Source organism: Centropristis striata, chromosome 14 (assembly GCF_030273125.1).
Source record: "Centropristis striata isolate RG_2023a ecotype Rhode Island chromosome 14, C.striata_1.0, whole genome shotgun sequence".
Lineage (NCBI taxonomy): Eukaryota > Metazoa > Chordata > Actinopteri > Perciformes > Serranidae > Centropristis > Centropristis striata.
The window spans coordinates 20,275,202-20,294,247 of NC_081530.1; the positions used below are offsets into that span (position 1 = coordinate 20,275,202).

At 36.9% G+C, this 19,046-nt stretch overlaps 3 protein-coding genes across 4 annotated transcripts; 1 reads left to right on the forward strand and 2 right to left on the reverse strand.

Annotated features, from left to right (window-relative positions):
* Positions 1–2,198: 2,198 nt before the first annotated feature.
* Positions 2,199–3,974, reverse strand: LOC131984318 (dermokine-like). Its single transcript, XM_059349178.1, has 2 exons — positions 3,581–3,974; positions 2,199–3,109 (listed from the first exon to the last, which is right to left on the reverse strand). The coding sequence occupies exons 1-2, from the start codon at positions 3,638–3,640 to the stop codon at positions 2,723–2,725; spliced, it is 447 nt and encodes a 148-aa protein (XP_059205161.1). The 5' UTR covers positions 3,641–3,974; the 3' UTR covers positions 2,199–2,722.
* A 583-nt stretch (positions 3,975–4,557) lies between these two features.
* On the reverse strand, positions 4,558–7,943 carry LOC131984317 (salivary glue protein Sgs-3-like). Its single transcript, XM_059349177.1, has 2 exons — positions 7,794–7,943; positions 4,558–5,220 (listed from the first exon to the last, which is right to left on the reverse strand). Exons 1-2 carry the CDS (start codon positions 7,902–7,904, stop codon positions 4,795–4,797), a joined length of 537 nt encoding a protein of 178 aa, XP_059205160.1. The 5' UTR covers positions 7,905–7,943; the 3' UTR covers positions 4,558–4,794.
* Positions 7,944–13,058: 5,115 nt separating this feature from the next.
* On the forward strand, positions 13,059–17,613 carry zgc:114119 (Mediator of RNA polymerase II transcription subunit 30-like). 2 transcript variants are annotated; one of them, XM_059350043.1, is made up of 5 exons: positions 13,059–13,559; positions 13,930–14,168; positions 15,464–15,622; positions 15,863–15,952; positions 16,684–17,613. In XM_059350043.1, the coding sequence occupies exons 2-5, from the start codon at positions 13,944–13,946 to the stop codon at positions 16,774–16,776; spliced, it is 567 nt and encodes a 188-aa protein (XP_059206026.1). In that variant the 5' UTR covers positions 13,059–13,559; positions 13,930–13,943; the 3' UTR covers positions 16,777–17,613. The 2 variants fall into 2 exon arrangements, with proteins under 2 accessions (XP_059206026.1, XP_059206025.1); XM_059350042.1 differs by having other exon boundaries at positions 13,063–13,559; positions 16,681–17,613.
* Positions 17,614–19,046: the final 1,433 nt, after the last annotated feature.

Sequence of the window (19,046 nt, forward strand, 5' to 3'; positions counted from 1 at the left end):
GGCACTTTTCACCCGTCACCCATGTTATCTGGTGTACTCGCAATACGCGTGTCTGTACGCCTATGTTGAATTGTACTTAACAGTCACGCGGGTCTTCATGTCACGTATTTGAGGCGTAGTTCACCCGTCACGCAGCCGTCACGCAGCCGTCACGTAGGCGTATGCGCAACAACGCGCGTACAGCGTCTGCGTGACGCCTACGTGACGCCTGTCTGTCCATTGAAAGTGAATGGAATTTACACGCGCACGTTAGACGTTTGATGTCAACGCATAGGCGCTGTACACGCGTTTTAGTATAGTGTGCTGGCATAAAATGCCCCTCATAGATTTTCGCCACACACACACACACACACACACACACACACACACACACACACATTTTGAGGTTAAAGGGCATAGTTTGAAATCTCTGAAGAATCTCATCATAGTGTACACACACCGGCAGTAGCCCCTGTGGCCCTTTCAGAATTTCCCCAGAGGAAAAATTCTAGTTGGATTATTATTTTTTAAGCATTTATGGAAGCACCATTTTACTGGGGCTAATTTTGACTACCTAATATACTGCCATGTGGCTTAATTTTGGTATAAAAAATAATAATAAATTAAATAAAATTTAAAAAGTGTTAAATAATGTTATTGACCTGAAAAGTAACTAAAACTGGCAACTAAATTTTTGCCTCTAAAATATAATGGAGTAAAAGTTACATAAATTGGAAATACTCAAGTAAAGTACACGTACCTCAAAACTGTACTTAAGTACAGTACTTGAGTAAACGTACTTAGTTACATTCCAACACAAGAAATAACTTTTTGTTTGTTCTTTTATTACTTTAGTCTTTATTCATTTTTCACTTACTTCAGGTCAGGTGTCAGAGTCGAAGGTCTTCAGGGGCTTATTGTCCTTTTCTTTAATCCCTTTTATTGGACTTTTTTCAGCTGGAGGCTCCATTAGGAGTCGTTGCACAAAAGCATGAATGACACTTTTGTGATATAATGATACTATCTATGTCACTGCACCTGCTGACTCACTCAATCATCATTCATGCCTGTTTATCCTTTTGTTCTGCTTTCCAGTCGTGGACTTACAGTAAAATGCTATGTGAGCTGATATTGAAACTAATCCACATTATTTCAGTTGCTATGACCTGAAAGATATTAAATAAACTTGCTGTTTTGAGGGAAACACGAGAAGACTTGTGATGTTACTGTTTGGCTGTAGTCCAATATTTGGGTGTTGGCTCAGTATTAATATCAAATCTTCCTCATTACACACAACAGAAGCTTGTGTGGAGCCTCCCTCTTGAATGAACTCAATCTCTCTGCCCTGTTTCCTCAAATAGGATTTACACAATATCTCGACAAAATACAATCTGCTGTGTGCAATGGTAGATAACTCCTGACATTTTTTTAAAGTTTTAATTTAAATAAAAAATAAATACCTTTTTTTTAAATAGTAGAAATACTAAAATAATTAATTTAGGAGAACCCTTGAATCAAACCTTTTTTTAAACGTTTATTTTCTTATTTATTTTACTTAATAATAAATATTAAAAATAAAATAAATAAAAAAGGTAGAGTTTAGGGGGGATCTGAAATGAATTTTTTTTTAAATTATTTTTCTTTCTTCTTTTGAATAAATAATTGAAACAAACCTTTTTTTAAATTAACTTTTATTTGTATTATTTACTTATTATTTAACTTACAAATAATTAATAAAAATAAAAGTAAATTAAAAATAGGTTGGGTTGAAGGGGTTTCTTAATAAAGGATATATTTTTTTGTTTTTGTATCATACTTAATTTCTGTGATTTATCACCTCCATTTTATAGATTTTTTAAAATAGATTTGCTGAGTTGTGGCACCCTTCTGGTTCTGGACAGCTTTGTGTTATTTGTTTAAGTGGCGCTGCTCTGAAAAGATACTTCTGGTTTTTTTTTAAAGAGAGTGACACTGATGTTCTGCCAAGTAGTAATTGCCCTGAAACCAGTTTGCACTGATAAATTATATCGATAGCTTCCCTTATTTCAGTCCAATATTGCTGCCAAACTGGACATGAAAATAATAAATGGGAATTGTCGGTGAACTGACACATTCAAGTAGCTTATTTTGTCTTAACAGTCTTAAAATCCAGCTTAATATTACTGTAAGCACAAAATAGCAAGAAATTGTCACATGTAACAAGGACGTGCTTTATTTTTCATATTTTACACCCTTTTTTTGACATACCAAGAAAAATATACTTATTCAAATATACTAATAAACACAAAACAGACAAACACAACTACCACAGTGTGTTGTATCTAAAGTTACAATATTTCAGGGGAATATTTTTTATCATATTTATACATTTTAATATATTTACAGTTTAATATATCTTATTAAATAAATACTTCTTCTTCTTCTTTCCTTTTTTTAACAATAAATAGGCCTGCAGTATGTACATAGTGTATTCAGGATATGCTGACTTCAAATGCAGATCAGACAGCGGTAATCAGTTAAAAATGTTTAAAGTTGTTATGATTCATCTACTTTTTACTTCACATATCAGTTAAATAATGAAGTTGCTAGCTCTGTTACTGTGACTTGCTAATCTCATAAACCACAATTTAGTTTAACACACATGACTCTGAATCTGTTTCTTCTACAGCAGATATTCTAAAATAAACTCAGATCTGCAATGTGTTGAAGACTCACTCCAGCTCTGAGCCTCAGGGGGGGACGCTTACTGCCAAAGTGCCTGAAGAACAAATGATCCAAACAGCAGACTGACAGAGGTGAAGATGCAACTCTGTCCGTTCTTCCCAGGCTTGACACCGCTCGGCTTGCCGGTTTGGTTCGGGCCACTAATGGTAATGGATCCAGTGGAGTTGGTTGCTGTGGAGTTGAATCCAGTTGAGTTTGATCCAGTTGAGTTGGATCCACCTTGGTTGGATCCACCTTGGTTCGATCCTGTGGAGTCGGATCCTGTGGAGTCGGATCCTGTGGTTTTGGATCTTGTGGAGTCGGATCCTGTTGGTTTGGACCCTGTGGGTTTGTTGTTGTTGTTATCATTGGGTGGCTTCTTGGTTGTTTTGGAATTGCTGTCCTCAGTGATGGCAGGTCTTGATTCCTGTGTGATGTGTGAGTGATAAGAGGAGACAAATAGAGATTTATGGTGGCATTGCATTTCATGCTACATAACATTGTGAAAAATACATTAATAGTGACAAATACAAGGAAAAGATGTTAAAAATGCTGACATTTGACCATGAAAAATATTAATTATAAGGATTACTTGAGTGAATGTATTCATTTATTTGCTTTTTGCTGTTAAATAATATCATTTTTAAGAAATTATAAAAAAAAAACATGGAAAATGGCTAGATACTATCAGCTGTTAAACTTTTATGAGCTTTTTTTGTTGTTATCATTATATTTTTCCAAACAAATGTACCTTTAGTTGTAGAACAAGAAATTGAAGAAAAGGGGTGGTAAAGGGTAATATTTTTTTCCATGACTGTATATATATTTTTTCATTTCGTGTACATCCCTTCCCTCCCTCTCTCTACTTTAGATCCAGTGAAGAGATTTTTTTTTTTACCTCTGCGTAGATGGATCCCAGCAGAACCAGTGAAAACAGCCCCAGGACAAGACACTTCATGTTGGATAAGAGATGATTTCCTCTTGAGGACAAACCGACAGCTGAAGGGATCTTGTGAAAGCCTCACTGTTTTTTAACAGCTATTCAATCTTTTTTAAACTCTTCTTTTCAGGGTCCGGCGCGGTCAGACACTTGAGTATCCTTGTCAGGAGATTTTGTAAAAATGTGTTTTTCCAGAGGCTGGCCTTTTTATAAAGCATTCCGATTTTTCACCTGATACCTGTTTCCATTCAGGAAGCGCTGTGTCAGTCTCCACCCCGGTGATGGACCACAAATGCAAAACCTCACGCTGTGCCAATTGAAAACAATCCAGATATGAAGGAGAGATAGCCTGTCTTTGTTCAGCAAAGTGCCTTCAACCACTTAACTGCTGCTGGTTTCATCCTTTTACAGCTCTGATTATCTGTAGAATATACTAAAGAAAACCTCACTGATGAATACTTAAAGATAAGTCAATCTTTAATGGCTTCACCTTGTTAAATGAAGTGTAATAAAAGCAGAATTTCTCCTTGTGAGACGGGAATCTTTGAAGCATCCTCTGGGATCAATATCCCAGTGAAGATATGTGTTGCGCCGCAGATAATTAAGTGAAATTAATACACATACAGCTGATATTAGAGCTTGGTAATTACACACTGATTCATACATCTGTTGCTGCTTTTAAGCCACCAGCTAGCACAGTCATGAGGGAAAAACAAAACCATTTGAAGTGGTTCAAGACAAACAGCCTGAATTTGAATGTGATGGTGTTTGAATACAGTGGGGGAATCTTTTTAATACCGAAACCAAGATGCAAATAGGGCGGCGGCTGCAGTTCCACCATCAGTTTGTAGGATTAATCCAGTTCTATTGACATTTTTCCCAAAAGGTTCCCACCATTTCCCTCCCAGGAAATTATTTATTTTTGAAAAAACACATTTAGACAATTCAATCACCATTTTATTAGCCAGAACATCATGGGTGATTTGTTTGTGTGGTTAACATATAGTTTCACAGTATAATTTATTGAGATTGTGTGAAACATTCTTGATTAAAAGTGGAAAAGAGCTCTGTGCAAACAAAGCACTTCATAGCAATAATATGAAGACAGTCACAGTAAGAGCCATTAAATTAGAGGCTCTGTGAAAAAGGAAGATGAATTTGTGATTTTTGTTTCAGCCCAATGCGCCGCACATCAGAAGTGAGACTGCAGGCACCAGTAGTTGACTGCAGGACCAGAACAAAGAGACGGACGTCGCGGCTGAAGTCGTGAGACCGCGAGTCGTGGGACTGTGAGTCGTAGCTGTTGATGTGGCTGCAGTGGAGTTTGTGGGCGGCTGTGATGTAGTGATGGCAGTTATGGGGCGAGAGGTCACATCTGAGGCGGTGGAGGCAGCGGTGGTGGTGGTGGTGGTGGTGGTAGGAGTTGTTGGAGGCCTGCGGGAGGTGACCTGAGCAGTGGTGGCAGTGGGCGGTTGTGTGGGGTCTGCTGAAGTTCGGGTGTTACTAGGTGTTGTTGGTACTGTGGTGCCAGGTGTTGTGGTGTCATTGCTGATCCCTGTGGTATTTGTGCAGGACGGACAATCTGTTACAGTTTGACCCTGTTAAAAGAAAATAAACAGTTTTCATTGTACAATCTGTAGTATAGCATTTAAATTACTAGCAAACTAACTAGTATCTATCTATCTATCTATCTATCTATCTATCTATCTATCTATCTATCTATCTATCTATCTATCTATCTATCTATCTCGATGGATCCATCCATCCATCCATCCAAACGTATTTTCCCCATAGACCACCATCATAAAAGAGACAGCTGTAAAACTGTTATCACTGCAAAAAAATGTAAAATATGACTCTTTCTATAATTCAATTATGTTTTTTTTCTATGGAGGTTTTATATCTGTAAAACTTTCCTCAAGCTGAGAAAAGCCATTTAAAAATCTGTGTGTCGTCAAGTTGTATAGTCTAAGGGCCCTGCAGGAGAAACACGAATAACTTGAAAGAAAATCCCAAAAAGAGGAAAACTTTTTGCCGTATGTGTCCACTGAGCAATTCCCATTGGACTGAATAGGAACCAACTTTGGGTCCGGTTTTCAGTTAGCCAGTTCTTATAATATGTCCATGGTACCCACCTGTTGTTCGCCATGACAGAGTTTCAGCAAATAACTTTCTCCAAAAGCACAAATCCTTTGCTAAGCTGTGTTAACCACATTCTAACTCCAGCTCCGTAGATGCACAGATGAGATTAATATCTATCTGGTAATGGTCAAGTAAGATACAAACATCTGTTTAAGCTTTTTGATGTCTTTTCTTTGGGCCATGAGCCTTCAAAATAAAATACCTCCACTTTAAAGGTGTAGATGCAGAAATCCCAGAGACAGGCCTATTTAAACCAAGGCAAATAAAACCAGATAGATAGCACTTACAGTAAGCGAAGAAACATGGTTAAACCAACCCTTTAAGAAGCAAAGATACAGTCATAGAAAAAAATTATTAAACCACCCCTTTTCTTAAATATCTTGTTATAGCTCATAATAGTTTAATTTAAGAGCTGATATCCAGCCATTTACCATGATTTTCTTGATAATAACCAAAATCATTATCAAGACAACCATGGAAAATGGCTGGATATCAGCTCTTAAAACAAGGGTGGTCTAATCATTTTTTCAATGATTGTATAACAATCTCAGCGATGAAAAAAACACACAAAACAATGCTTCTACCAGCCTAATAATACTATAAAAACAGTAATAAGCAGATAAAATCATCTTATCACTGGGCTAAGTTGTTTTTCTTCCCTCCTTCCCCCTACACCACTTTATACTGTTATAATTTCCTGCTTGCACTGTCAGTTGATGCCATAGATAAAGCTGCAGCACAGTGAGTCTCTGTGTCGCAGCCGCAGCATGCAAAGGTCAAGCACCCACCTGCTGCAGGTGAGTGCTTGAGCCACAGAGACATTAACCGCACTTTGCATATTGCTGCGGTTGGTAGAGGCCTGCAGTTCATCTCTGCCCTCAACTAATTGTCCCCTTGACTGCACACAGAGTATCTGTCTCCATTGTGTTTCATCTCCCCTGTAGTCCAAACCTACGCTCTATTTTTCCTGATAGGTCATATCTACTTTATCTGGAAACATGAGCTCTCCTGTGGCTGACACAAATAGCTCCCCGCAGCAAAACAAAGGATTAGTGAGGGCTGATGAAGGAAAGTAGGTCTGATTTATTCGGTTTCACAGAATTAGAGAAGCAGAGGAGCTATAAATACATTTCATGCTCATAATTACACAGACATGGAACAGTTGGTTTGGTTTCACTGGAATTGTACAAAAGATTAATTGCATCTAATTTACTAACCCTCATAACCACCAATTTGACATGCTCTTTTAAACAAATTTAAATATGAGGCATTATTAAATGCTACCTTTTTGGTGAATTTAGGCAAAATCTACGGGTATAATATACACCTAAATGTGCTTTTTGGATTCCCACTATTCTGAAAGAAGACATGTTATGAAAGCAAAATAAAATCTCAAAATTGAAAGTACATGAAAAAAGTGTTGCCTGTACTGTTAGGCCTTAAAGTATCAATATGTTAAGTATCTGATGTTTTTAAGTTTATGATTGTATTAAACATAAAATGAGTAAAAACAAAAACAAACTACTGTGTCTGTGGTAGGGAAAAAGAATGTACATTCAATGTCCACTGATAAGCCAGCAACTCCGAAACAACCCCTAAATAGACCTCTGGGTTTCCAAGGTCACACATTAGCTTAATATTGTCAATTTCATTATTAAGTGTTATGTTTTGCCAGAGACCTCTATTTTTCTGAATAAATAAATAAATAAATAAAATCCAAGCATAAAAATGCTTGTTGTACCAACAAGAGGAAAAAGAAAAGGACATTTCACGTCTTCTCTCTATTTGCCTCCATTTGCCTAGACTCTGGGAGGCATTTAAATCTTTCTTTTCACAAGAAACTTATTTGACTGTGATTGCGCTTAAACCAGACAAACAAAAGGCGGCGGTGCTTTGCATTCTAAATCTTGTTAAATCTGATGTCAAACCAGTGTCCACTCATCAGAGACTGGACCGATCTGCCCATCACTTGTCCATCACTGGACACTAAGTCAGCTCACCTGTCCAACAACATGTAAGTGTCCCTTACCTCAGAGCAGCCCAGCAACATGAAGGTCAAACAGGCGGACAGGACAAGCATCCTTGTTTTCTCCATCTTGGTCTCCAGCTGAACTTTATGGCTGTCCCCCCCTTTCTGCATGTCCTTTTATACCTGCCAGCCCTCCATACACTGCTGCTGATAAGAGAGAGCTGAGCAGAAAAAAAACATAGTGCACTCTGGAGCATTTTCAACTTGCACTATGAATGCCACAGTAAGAGTGAAATTATATGTAAATGAGATTTATAGCATGAGGAAAAAGTTTAGTATTACACTGTATTTTGTAGATTAGGGTAGATAAGATCAATTCAACGAAAAAAAAATCTAAAGCTAGGGTTACTCTTTGTTTTTACTACACGCCAAATACTTCCCTGTTGGGTTGCCTCCCACCTCAGTTAAGCCGTGAACTTTCCCACATCATACAGTAGTGCCATATTACAGGATTTTATATTACCACATTTTATCTAGTTCAAATTGGTATTAACAGGGCTTGGTGTGCTGGGATCCCCTTTATCTTTCAGTGGTTTTGTGTAACATTAACACGTCTCTATGGTAAAAATCAAAAAGTTAAGAAAACAACAAACTTCAACAAAATATAATGTTTGTTTGTTTTTTATTTAATTTTAATTTAATTCACCTTGTACAGAGTCTTACACATTTTATAGTTTTTGTTGGTTATACCAAAAAAAAAGAAAAGAAAGAAAGAATACAATGTACAAGCAAACGTATATACAATAATTCAAACATAATCTATGTGTCGCAGGGAACCAGGGGAGTTATAATTGGACCTCATACTTTTTACCTAAAGTTGGTTCTATATGGGTTAATAAACTCAAATCATCCTTTCCAGCTGTTTTCAAATATATCACTCTTGAGTCTCAAGGTGAACGTCAATTTTTTCATTACAAAGTTTTCATGAATCACATTAAACCAATCTGCTAACACCTATATAAATATTAAGTTAAAACAATTGACTTATTTAACATTATATATATGCTGGTCTTAAAGTGTCTACAGTCAATGTGAATATCTTAATATTTTGTTTTATTTCGTTTTCTACCATGTAACTTTTCTGTTTCTATTCACTCTCATCGCCTGAAAAGCTTATTTTATGAACAGGGAAATTCTTTCAGTGAAAAAAAAAGTAAACTTGTTTGTCCCGTGTCTCCCTCTAAAAGCTAAAAAACTTCCCCGCACCAAATAACAGAAAGACAAAGTTAGCGACCAGTGTTAACAGTGAGCTTACAACCTAACTTGATGGGATAAATCAGCTGGACTTTAAGTCAAACCACCTTTTAAAGTCACAAGATGAAAAACGAAGCCAACTTGGAAGTGCCAGACACTGCAGTTCCTCATATGACCATTTGAGGCTGGCTCCAAAAGTGAGTCAATCCCCATTGACTCCCATGTTAAAATTCTCAACTTTACAGAAGAAATAAACATGTTAACAGCCTTATACGACCCCGCCTGCTCCAGCTCACCCAACAAGGAGACTGTTTATGTTTTAAACCGTCTACGGTTACAAGATTGAACTCATAAATACAGGTTCTGACTGTTAGAACTAGATCATTTAGGTTGACGTGACTTGAAATGGAAAAACTAATGTAATTACACTGAGTTACTTATAATGAATATGAATATGAATATGATTTAATTGATTATGAGAGTTTGCAGTGTGAAGAGCTTGTTTAAGAATAAACACGGGGGAAGGTCCGAAAGTTGGTTCCCTTCAATTTCACAACTAAAGAAAATGGTTTAACAGGACTCTGTATTTGTTATGAATCACAATTTAACATTATAACTTGTCAGAACTTTCTTACTTATGTTCAAAAGAAAAACTAGCTTGTTGTTGCAGCTCCAATTGTATTTAATACTTAATTCATATTCCCATGTTCTAACAACTTGTCAAAGAATGTAGGTCAGCAACTTGTACAGTGCATTTTGATAGAAACTGAAACGGATCTATTTCCTCTTCATATTTAACTTTCCACAGTCGACCGAGCTCAGGTAAACGTGAGGAAAGAAAAGTCAACAGAGAAAAGTTGACCTAATTCACCTAAAAATACAACGTAACCACAGAAACCATCAGCATCCAGCTTTACTTTGATAACACAAGAACTCTACTTGCTTACTTTTTACATTTTTTCCACTCCAGTGAACCTAATTCTGATAAAAGTTTGGGGAATAAATCACGTTGCAGTTCACCTTGCCTGTTGACTAGCAGCTGAATAACTGAAGCTAGCAGAACGGAATGTGCCTCTGTGATGTTTAATTTTTGATATCAAGTTTGTATTAAAATACTTGAGGCAAAAAACTGGCACCTTACCACACGGTAGGAAATAAAGCAATGATGTGACTGCCTCATTGCACTTGTGCATGAAATATCAATAACATTTTGGTTTGGCACTATGTTTCAACTACTATTCAATAGCAAATACAGTCATGGAAAAAATATTAGACCATTGTTTTCTTCGATTTCTTGTTCATTTTAATACCTGGTACAATTAAAGGTACATTTGTTTGGGAAAATATAATGATAACAAAAATACCTCATAAGAGTTTAATTTAAGAACTGATATCTAGCCATTTTCCATGGCTTTATTCATAATGATTTTGGTTATTATCCAGAAAACCATGGAAAATGTCTAGATATCAGCTCTTAAATTAAACTCTTATGAGCTTTTTTTGATGTTATCATTATATTTGTCCAAACAATTGTACCTTTAGTTGTACCAGGTATTAAAATGAACAAGAAATTGAAGAAAACAATGGTCTAATATTTTTTTCCATGACTGTATATTGGAATAATGTTGGATCCAGATGTTTCCAGGTTTGAACTTATGAGTGATTCACCTTTGGAAGAAACATAAACCAGCTTGTACACCTTTTTAACCATTTTATCTTCCCATAAAACTTCAACTTATCTGTTTTAAGTAAAAGTAAACAGACCATCCCTCTTGTTTGATTTTACTAGGTGAATTATAAACTATGTGACTGAGAGGCTTGACGTGATAAGTTACACAAAAGATTACTTATTTATTACAAGATAATAAGACTTTTCTCTCTTTTCTCTGATCATCACCACCTCAAAGGCAGACAGGGAAGCTATCTTGTTGGTGTAACAGGTTGTTCTGGTAGCTGTGAGAACAGCCAAGCCTTTGTGCTGCTTTATCAGCTGTGTTATCACCGTGCTGCATATTTCCTGGTATCGGCTATTTCAATACCTCTTTAAGATAACCCAATGCCCCTTGTCATTAGTGCTGCTGTGTTTTTAATTTGTGACACATATGTTCTTTTTTCCTGCAATATCTGTTAGTAGGACTGGCTCAAAATCAGTGAAAGTTACATCTAATATTGACTGCTTTGTGTATTGTCTGATTGAAGACCGATTATATCTATTCATGTTTCATTGCCCGGCAGATTGATGCCATAAAGATGAGAGCATGCAATTAGAATGCGGAAGAAAGGGTCTTGTAAATATTTCATTTGATGCTCTCACGTCCGTAAAACTCAAAAATTTCAAAACTTAGTGTACATTGTTGCAACAACAAGCAATGGATGATGTATTAAAAGAGTCAAATTAAAGCATGTGCTGTTTTAAGAATGTTAAACTGATGAGGGATCATTGCCAAATTTGTCATGAATGTGCTGCTTCAGATTGATTCTTTGACACTCCCTTGCTGTTCGTTGTTTTCAGTGAGTTCCTGTGACCTCTTAATGCCTGCCTGCAAACCAAATCTCCCTCCGGTTACTATTAAAGTTCAAGTTGAAGAAGTGTGTTATGGCCTTACGAGACGAGTTGTGACTAATGAACACGCATTAACATTATGAAAATAGTATTGCACACAACGCAATGAAGGAAGCTGAATGAAAACCTCCCACCTGTTCCCAGTCAAAAAAGATGACGTACAGTGAAGAGCAGGGGAGATATAGCTCTGTTTTAGCTTTATGATCAATTTTACAGTGATTTCTTTATTTATTATGCAAATACAGATGTCTTTATATCTCTCTGACACAGAAATAACCTATTTCAAAACTTTGTCACATTACACTTGAGGTAAACAAAGAACCTTTTAATCTGTGAACCACATCACATTAATAAAAAAAAAGTACTTCCTTAAAAAACATGTGGCCCGTCACAGTGAGATCTTATGTAAACTACAGAGAGAGTCAGCCGCCCTGGTTTAGCAAATAAGCAAAGCAGGTGAATAAATAGTTTGCCATTACCAAATGTCATTGGGCTGGCTGGCTTCAAGGCAAATATGACTGTCATTTAACCCTGTTATTATTATTATTATTATTATCATTATTAGAATAGACCTTCATTGATGCAATAATTCATTTATGTAATAACATTTTACTATGAGAAACAGAATAAAATGTATTTGATAAGACTAAACGTTATAATGTTTAGTTTTGAGATTAATTATTTATATGGGTCCCCCCAAAAAATGACATCTGTATTTGCATATATATTTAATAATTCTTATCATTGAATGTTTGGATTGAATTGCTGTGTTTGAACTAAGTAGTTAAAATGAGCACCACCTTAACTAGCTACAATAATCAAATGTTGGTTACACATTAATGTATCAGTAATATTAATATGGAAACAAAATGTTCTGTTCTTCTCAGTAATATAAAAATCAGTAATAAAACTTGTAATACATTCCTAGCTATATTCTGAAGGTTTTAACAGAGGGGTTTGTTCATACTTTTAGAATGATTTATTGAACATTTTTGTTCCAATGGTGAAAATATATTTTTTGTTATCTTCTTGTCTATTAACAGCATTTTCTGATTTACTTATTGAGATTTTTATTCATAAAAAGAGATATTTTACTTTGGCCCACTGTTCAGATTTTTCTTCTGGAAATGCATGCAAAATTATCTTCTATTTCATAAAATAATGCCCCATTTGCATATGTATGTCTAAATCTTAATCTTAAACATAAATTGTAAAAATAATCTTCTAAATGTAAATAATCTGGAGAAGTGTCATGTTGATATCTATTGGTTTAAATCCGTATCCTATTCAACTTCTCTTGAAACACTGAAAGGGTAAAATGATCCAATAATTCACAAGAAAGAAAGAAAAGATAAGAAGAAGAAAGCAAAATTGGTGGTTACCTTACCTTATTCACCTGTGCCCTAAGTAACATTTTGAATTCAGGACTTTTACTTATGTTGAGGATTTGAATACTTCTTCTTTCTTTTTTTAAGCATTTGTTTATTAGTTTTTTTGTTTGCAAATTACAGGAAATCAAACAACAAGACATTATTGCATGCAACAGAGCAAACTGTTTCTCCCTATTCTCCCTCCCATCCCCTCTGCCCCTCACCAAATAGGTATAAGAAAAACACGTTAAAACTATAAAAATATGATAAAAATAAAGCAAAAATAAATACCTAAAAATGCAAATAAACAAATAAATAAAAATAAAGTAGTATTGATCATAATAAGAGGATTTGAATACTTCTGAATAGTGATTTTTCAGGATTGTTGGGTTGTATAATAATCTTAGTATTTACATTTACTCCAACAACTTCTGTCTCCATCTGGTGGTGAAAAATATGTCCTTCTGTTACAGGAAGTGACGTAATGAAAACATTAACGTGCAGCGCTTTATGAAAGAAATCAGTTGTAGGTCTCATTATGTCTTATTTAAAATAATAAACAATCAAACGTAATTTTTCGTCATTGCTAGAGCAACTCGGATATTTTGGACAACATTAACCCGAAGGAAGTTAATTTGGGTAAGCGGTTTACTGCACTCGACGCTAACTAGTTAGCTGGCTAGCGGCTAACGAGCTAGCCTCTCTATACATTAACGATACATTGTTAATGCTAGCATGTTAGCAACCAAGATTAGCTTTTGCCAGTTAGTTATTAAAACGCTGTGCTACTTAAGTTTAGTGCGTTAAAGGAAATACTGGTCACCATGTGGAGTTTGTTATCATACGAGTTTATGTGTAGAGCAACATTTGAAACTCTTATCAGTTATTTTAATGAATTAGCTTGTGTATTAACGGTTGTTTGTATCCCACTTTAAACAGTCTTATTCTGAATTATCGGGTCACAACATGACCCTTTTATACTTATCTGACTCTTGTCCCTTTCCTACAGATATTTCTAGAGTGATGGCAGCCTCATTACCCCAGAAGCCGGGGATGGCAGGGATGCCCCCTCAGCAGCAGCCCCACCTGCCCGCCGGTGCTGCCTCAGCCGCAGGTCAGCAGCCCATGCCCCCTCAGGGAGCCCTGAGAGAGATCTCCCCGGTGTTCCTCTGTCGGATCGGACAGGAGACCGTCCAGGACATTGTCACTCGCACCATGGAGATTTTCCAGATCACACGAGCTACGCAGGTACAGGACAACATACTGTTAGCTGCTTGACGATAAATAGATATGAGAGATGTTGTTTTGGTGTGAGCACAGAGCAGCATAGACCTCTTATTTTGTAGGATCCACTGTTGTAGTGAATGATCCGGTGCCTTACGAAAATGAATTGGGTTTGTAGAGTCACCAATTTATAAATACATCTCAGCAATCTAATATAATCCAAAATGAGCAGCACCACAACAACAACAACAGAGAATTACTTTCCCTTAAGAGATATTTTTTGAAAAATCAGTTTCACCTCACAGTCCTAAACTAGCTTGTTCTGGAGCTTTTGACCACATCATACAGTCCTCATTTATGGAATAAGTATGCACTTGAATCATGTAAACATGTAGATGTTCAAACCTCCGATTCTAAACAAATCTAGGATTCCTCATTCATGCTGACTTAAATTAGGGATGCAAAATCATTGATCATGATAATTCCCTCCAATATTAGTAAAAACAATCTTTGAATTGATTAGTCTATAAATGTTTAGATTATAAAGACAGTTGCACATTTTAGAGCCTGAAGTGTCGATTTGTGGTTGAATATTTTTTCAAAAGACCAATTTTTAAAAATGACTGAAATCAGTTTTTTTATCTACTAGTGGCAAATGCTTGAATTGGATAGATGTGAATTTAAAATGTTTGGCATTTAATAGCTGGTTAAAGCTGTTATATTTTTCTGTTATTGAGTAATCTAATAATAATCAGTGCTACATTTTGTCCACCAGCTATATAGATGAATGGGACAGATTATTTGGATTCAGTTCTCTACTGCTATCATAGATAGAAATCTTGTAATAGCCACTGTGAGAAAACTAGGTATACTCCAATTTCAGGTGTCTGTGTATGTTAACAAATGGCTGCTGTTGTTGTAGCATACAGGATGACTCTGTCCTCTGTTAGTTTGCATCTGTCCCATCCTTCTTTCTGGCCGATCTGCTTTGCATGCTTGTCAGCATTTGTCTAACTCATCCTTCCATCTCCACCTGATCTCTGTCTCTAATTGTCTCTTGCTGAGTTTCTCAGTGTATCACTTTCAGCTTGTCCTTGTCCGTTAAACAGAACAGCTGTTTTTCCTGCACTGGACTCAAACATTGTGTAATCACGCCTTTTACCCAGACTTGACACATCACCGTCCATATATTCTTACGTCTCATACATTGTTAAATTCAAGGAGATGGACTTTCAGTATCACCTTTTTACCAAACAGGAATTTGGGAGTTAAAAAAAGGTAAACAAACTAATGAGCAACACTATGTGTCTTTGATGTAGCTACCTAATGGGGTAACCCAGAGCCAGGCGATGTACCAGGACCGCTTTGCAAAGCTGCAGGAACACCTACGGCAGCTTGCCCTGCTGTTCAGGAAGCTCCGACTCCTGTACGAACGTTGTGTGGAGATGACCTCTGACCTGCAGGAGGAGTCATCAGAGGTCAGGGGGGAGTCCTCAGTTTCTGCTTAGATATTAATTAATTGTATTTTTAGGAAATACATGAAAAACATTGCTTGATACATATTTTACATTGGAAATTAACTCTTTCTTGGCATTGGTTGAATGCATTTGTAGACATGTCAGTGTATTCTCTGCCTTCTGATAGGCTTCAGGATCAAAACCCAATGCATTCATAGACAGGAGGGGGGAAACTAATCTGTATGTATTCTGTGTCTTCAGCTTGTACCATATGTTGGAGAGGAGCTGGTTACTGTCAAAGTGGAGCCCTGCAGTTCTGGCATCAACCAAGAGAGAAAAGAGGTTCTAGAGGTGTGTCTCTGGTTTCTTTATGTCACAGTAATGAAGCAATTACTGCACACATATTTTCTGCATTGGAGCAGATGGACAGCTACACCTCCCTATGCTAAGATTGCAATTGGGGTTGAGTGATTGATGATGTCTCTTGATTTAAATTGGTATAATTGGTCTTGTATTGCCAAATATAACACTGCTGCAACTTCTTAAATATCCAGTAACTTGGGTTTGTTTTATTTGCTATTTGGTGTTACAAGTGCGAGTGGGTCTCCCATCAGGCTTTGAAAGATCACTGAGAACAACAAGACTTTGCTTTTAATGTCCCCTGCAAATGCCTCTAGGTGGCAGTGCCGACACAGACCCAGGGTGCACTTTGGTGGTTTGGGTGAAATGCAAAAAGCATGCGTCATGTGCAGCTTAGGTAAATTTCAAATTAGGGTGTTGTTTTTGTAAACATTAGAGTCAATGTTCCAGCAGGTAAGTGTGGTAATTGCCACCAGGCAGCCAGTGGCAAGGTTTGCCCGAGGCTGGCAAGCTTGTTTGTTTTATTAACAACATAGTAGCAGTTAAAAGTATATTTTCCTACTCTTGAAATCCTCCAGCAGCTATTCTCGCAATTAAGCGTCAATTACTGCTCATGATTCTAGTGAGTAAACGTGCTTCTGTACTGGTTGCTTGTGACAGAAGCTATGATTCATGCATTTAAGATGTTTTACTGATGTTGTGTCTCGATTCACCTGCAGAAGGTCCGTCAGAAGAACCAGGAGATGAAGGTTCTGATGGATCAGATGAGGAACCTGCTGTGGGACGTCAACGCCATGCTGACGCTCAGGAAATGATAGATCCACCTTTTTTTTCAGGAGATTCATTCCTCCACAGACGTATGGACTGCATAATGGCAAAGACGAGGTGAAATAAGGGAATTTCTGCTGGATTTGGAATACGGTACATTTAAGTTGCCACTTCATCACTGAAGTCACCCCCAGTTCACCCTTCTGCTGTTTAATATGTATTATATAAAAAATATTTTGATAACGTAATACTTAATAACAGTTAAAAACTGACAACAACCTGATACACTCCAACTCCAAGAATCCTTTTCATACAAGGCAGCTAACAACCCAGCTAATGTTTGCCAAGTATCCTACAACTAATATTAAGTCACTGCGCTTATTCAAATAAGTTGTGGACTCCTGTTTTCATCCTGTTTAAATATAATGAGTCGAAACCTGTATTGCCTCAGGTAAAAACAAACAAGCTTTTCTTAAAACACCGTATTCATGGTGTTGTGCCCTCGGGTGCTGACTCGACACCAGGCAGACTTGAATTCATTGCAGGTAATTCTTCCTGAAAGCAGAAGCTGATGTGACGTCTGTGTTTACAATCGGAACAATTGCCCTTATTATGATCTGTCAGTTGTAAAAACATGATGAGTGCAGAATTCAAATTAGCCCCTTGGCAGCTACGTATCTCAGGTGCTTTGTACATAAGTGTGTGAATGTGTGTGTGTGTGCTTAATGAGATTAGCTTCCTGAGTGCTCGACAGCACACCTGTTTACCCTGAGGGCGGTGAGACTTGCTTGCCTGTGAATTTATTTTTGTAAACTGTGGAACAAAAGGGTTGGGCTACTGGGTAATGTCTGTTTTGTATAAATAAACTTTTTTTTAAAACAACATTTTTGAATATACTGTTTAAGTCCTGCTTCTAGCTACAAGTCGGCCTGCTCAGACTTTACAGTACGTGCGTCATTGTTTCAGTTCCGGGCCTGAAGGGGAATCATTATCTCCTTCACAATTGAGATTATATATATATATAAAAGCATCAAGGCATATCCACCAACACATAATGATGCATGTTCTGACCCCCACCTTTTGTATTCATCCGTCTTTACAGACCAACAGCTCATCCGTTTGGCGCTCTTACAATACATTAACGCATCAAAGTCGATGAGAACCTCACAGTTGAGAAAAAAGACGGCGGGCATGTGATCAAGCTGTGCTTTTGATTGCTGTAATTGTATTTAGAATAATTGTACTGCCAGTTCAATCTGCCCTAAGGGTCTTGCCATCAAATTGATTGCTAGGAAAATAAAGTCCCAGGATTTTAACAATGAAAGGTTCGCCACGCCACACAAATATCAGTGTATTGAACGGATAGGAAAATGGGCTTTTCTCAGTTTATATGAGCTGCATGTTTGTAACAATATGGACTCTGGTAGTAATAAGAAGTATGCTTAGATGAGAGTAAAGCTGAAAGTCAGTCAACAGAAAAAAACATTTCTGACATCAAACTTGTCATTTAAAGTTGAAGGATGAAACTTTGAAATGTAAATGCACCACTGTTTCATTCGAGCCCCTGCCAGAGGAGTTCACACAATGCTGATTAAACCTATTACTGCCAGTGAAAGCTCTCTATTTTGCAGTTTATCTGATTTACGGTGTGTGATGTCTGGTGACTTTCTCGCTCTGGCACACCAGAATTTACTTGGACAGGTTGTGAAATACTAGTGCGGCGTCCTTTCAAAACATGCTCCTAGGGACGAGGGAAATGCAGCGAGTTCACCTGCAGGCATGTGTCATAAACATGTTGACAGTGTTTGTGTAATTACTCCCAATGCTGGAGGGCTGAGACAAAAGTAATACACTGCAGGTTAAAGTCATTATATGTGCAAAATTTTAAACATCAACTTGTTCCTGTTTCTTAAATGTGACTATTGTGTGCAACCAGGATGATCCTTTTATCAGGAATAAGGTTGAGAATAATCCCTGTTTGCCTGGCACTTGTGGCCAAATGTGGCCACTGATATTTTTGAGTTTTTTTATAAATACAGTCATGGAAAAATGATAGATGATATCTAGCCATTGTCCATCGTTTCCTTGATAACCAAAATCATTATCAAGAAAATCATGGAATATGGATATCATCTCTTAAATTAAACTCTTAAGAGCTTTTTATTTTTTATATTTGTCCAAACAAATGTACCTTTAGTTGTACCAGGCATTAAAATGAACAAGATATTGAAGAAAATAATGGTTGAATAATTTTTTCCATGACTGTATGTGTTGGACTTCTCTGAATGGAGAGTGTGTGCCAAGTCAGCGAAGAAAA

Bases quoted from the DNA above. Each gene is read 5' to 3' on its own strand.
- zgc:114119 (XM_059350042.1), top strand. From the start codon at position 13,944: ATGGCAGCCTCATTACCCCAGAAGCCGGGGATGGCAGGGATGCCCCCT. The intron at 14,169-15,463 runs GTACAGGACAAC...TCTTTGATGTAG, and splicing joins AGATCACACGAGCTACGCAG to CTACCTAATGGGGTAACCCA. The intron at 15,953-16,680 runs GTGTGTCTCTGG...ATTCACCTGCAG, and splicing joins AGAGAAAAGAGGTTCTAGAG to AAGGTCCGTCAGAAGAACCA.
- LOC131984317 (XM_059349177.1), bottom strand. From the start codon at position 7,904: ATGCAGAAAGGGGGGGACAGCCATAAAGTTCAGCTGGAGACCAAGATG. The intron at 5,221-7,793 runs GTAAGGGACACT...TTCTTTTAACAG, and splicing joins TGTTGCTGGGCTGCTCTGAG to GGTCAAACTGTAACAGATTG.
- LOC131984318 (XM_059349178.1), bottom strand. From the start codon at position 3,640: ATGAAGTGTCTTGTCCTGGGGCTGTTTTCACTGGTTCTGCTGGGATCC. The intron at 3,110-3,580 runs GTAAAAAAAAAA...CACATCACACAG, and splicing joins TGGGATCCATCTACGCAGAG to GAATCAAGACCTGCCATCAC.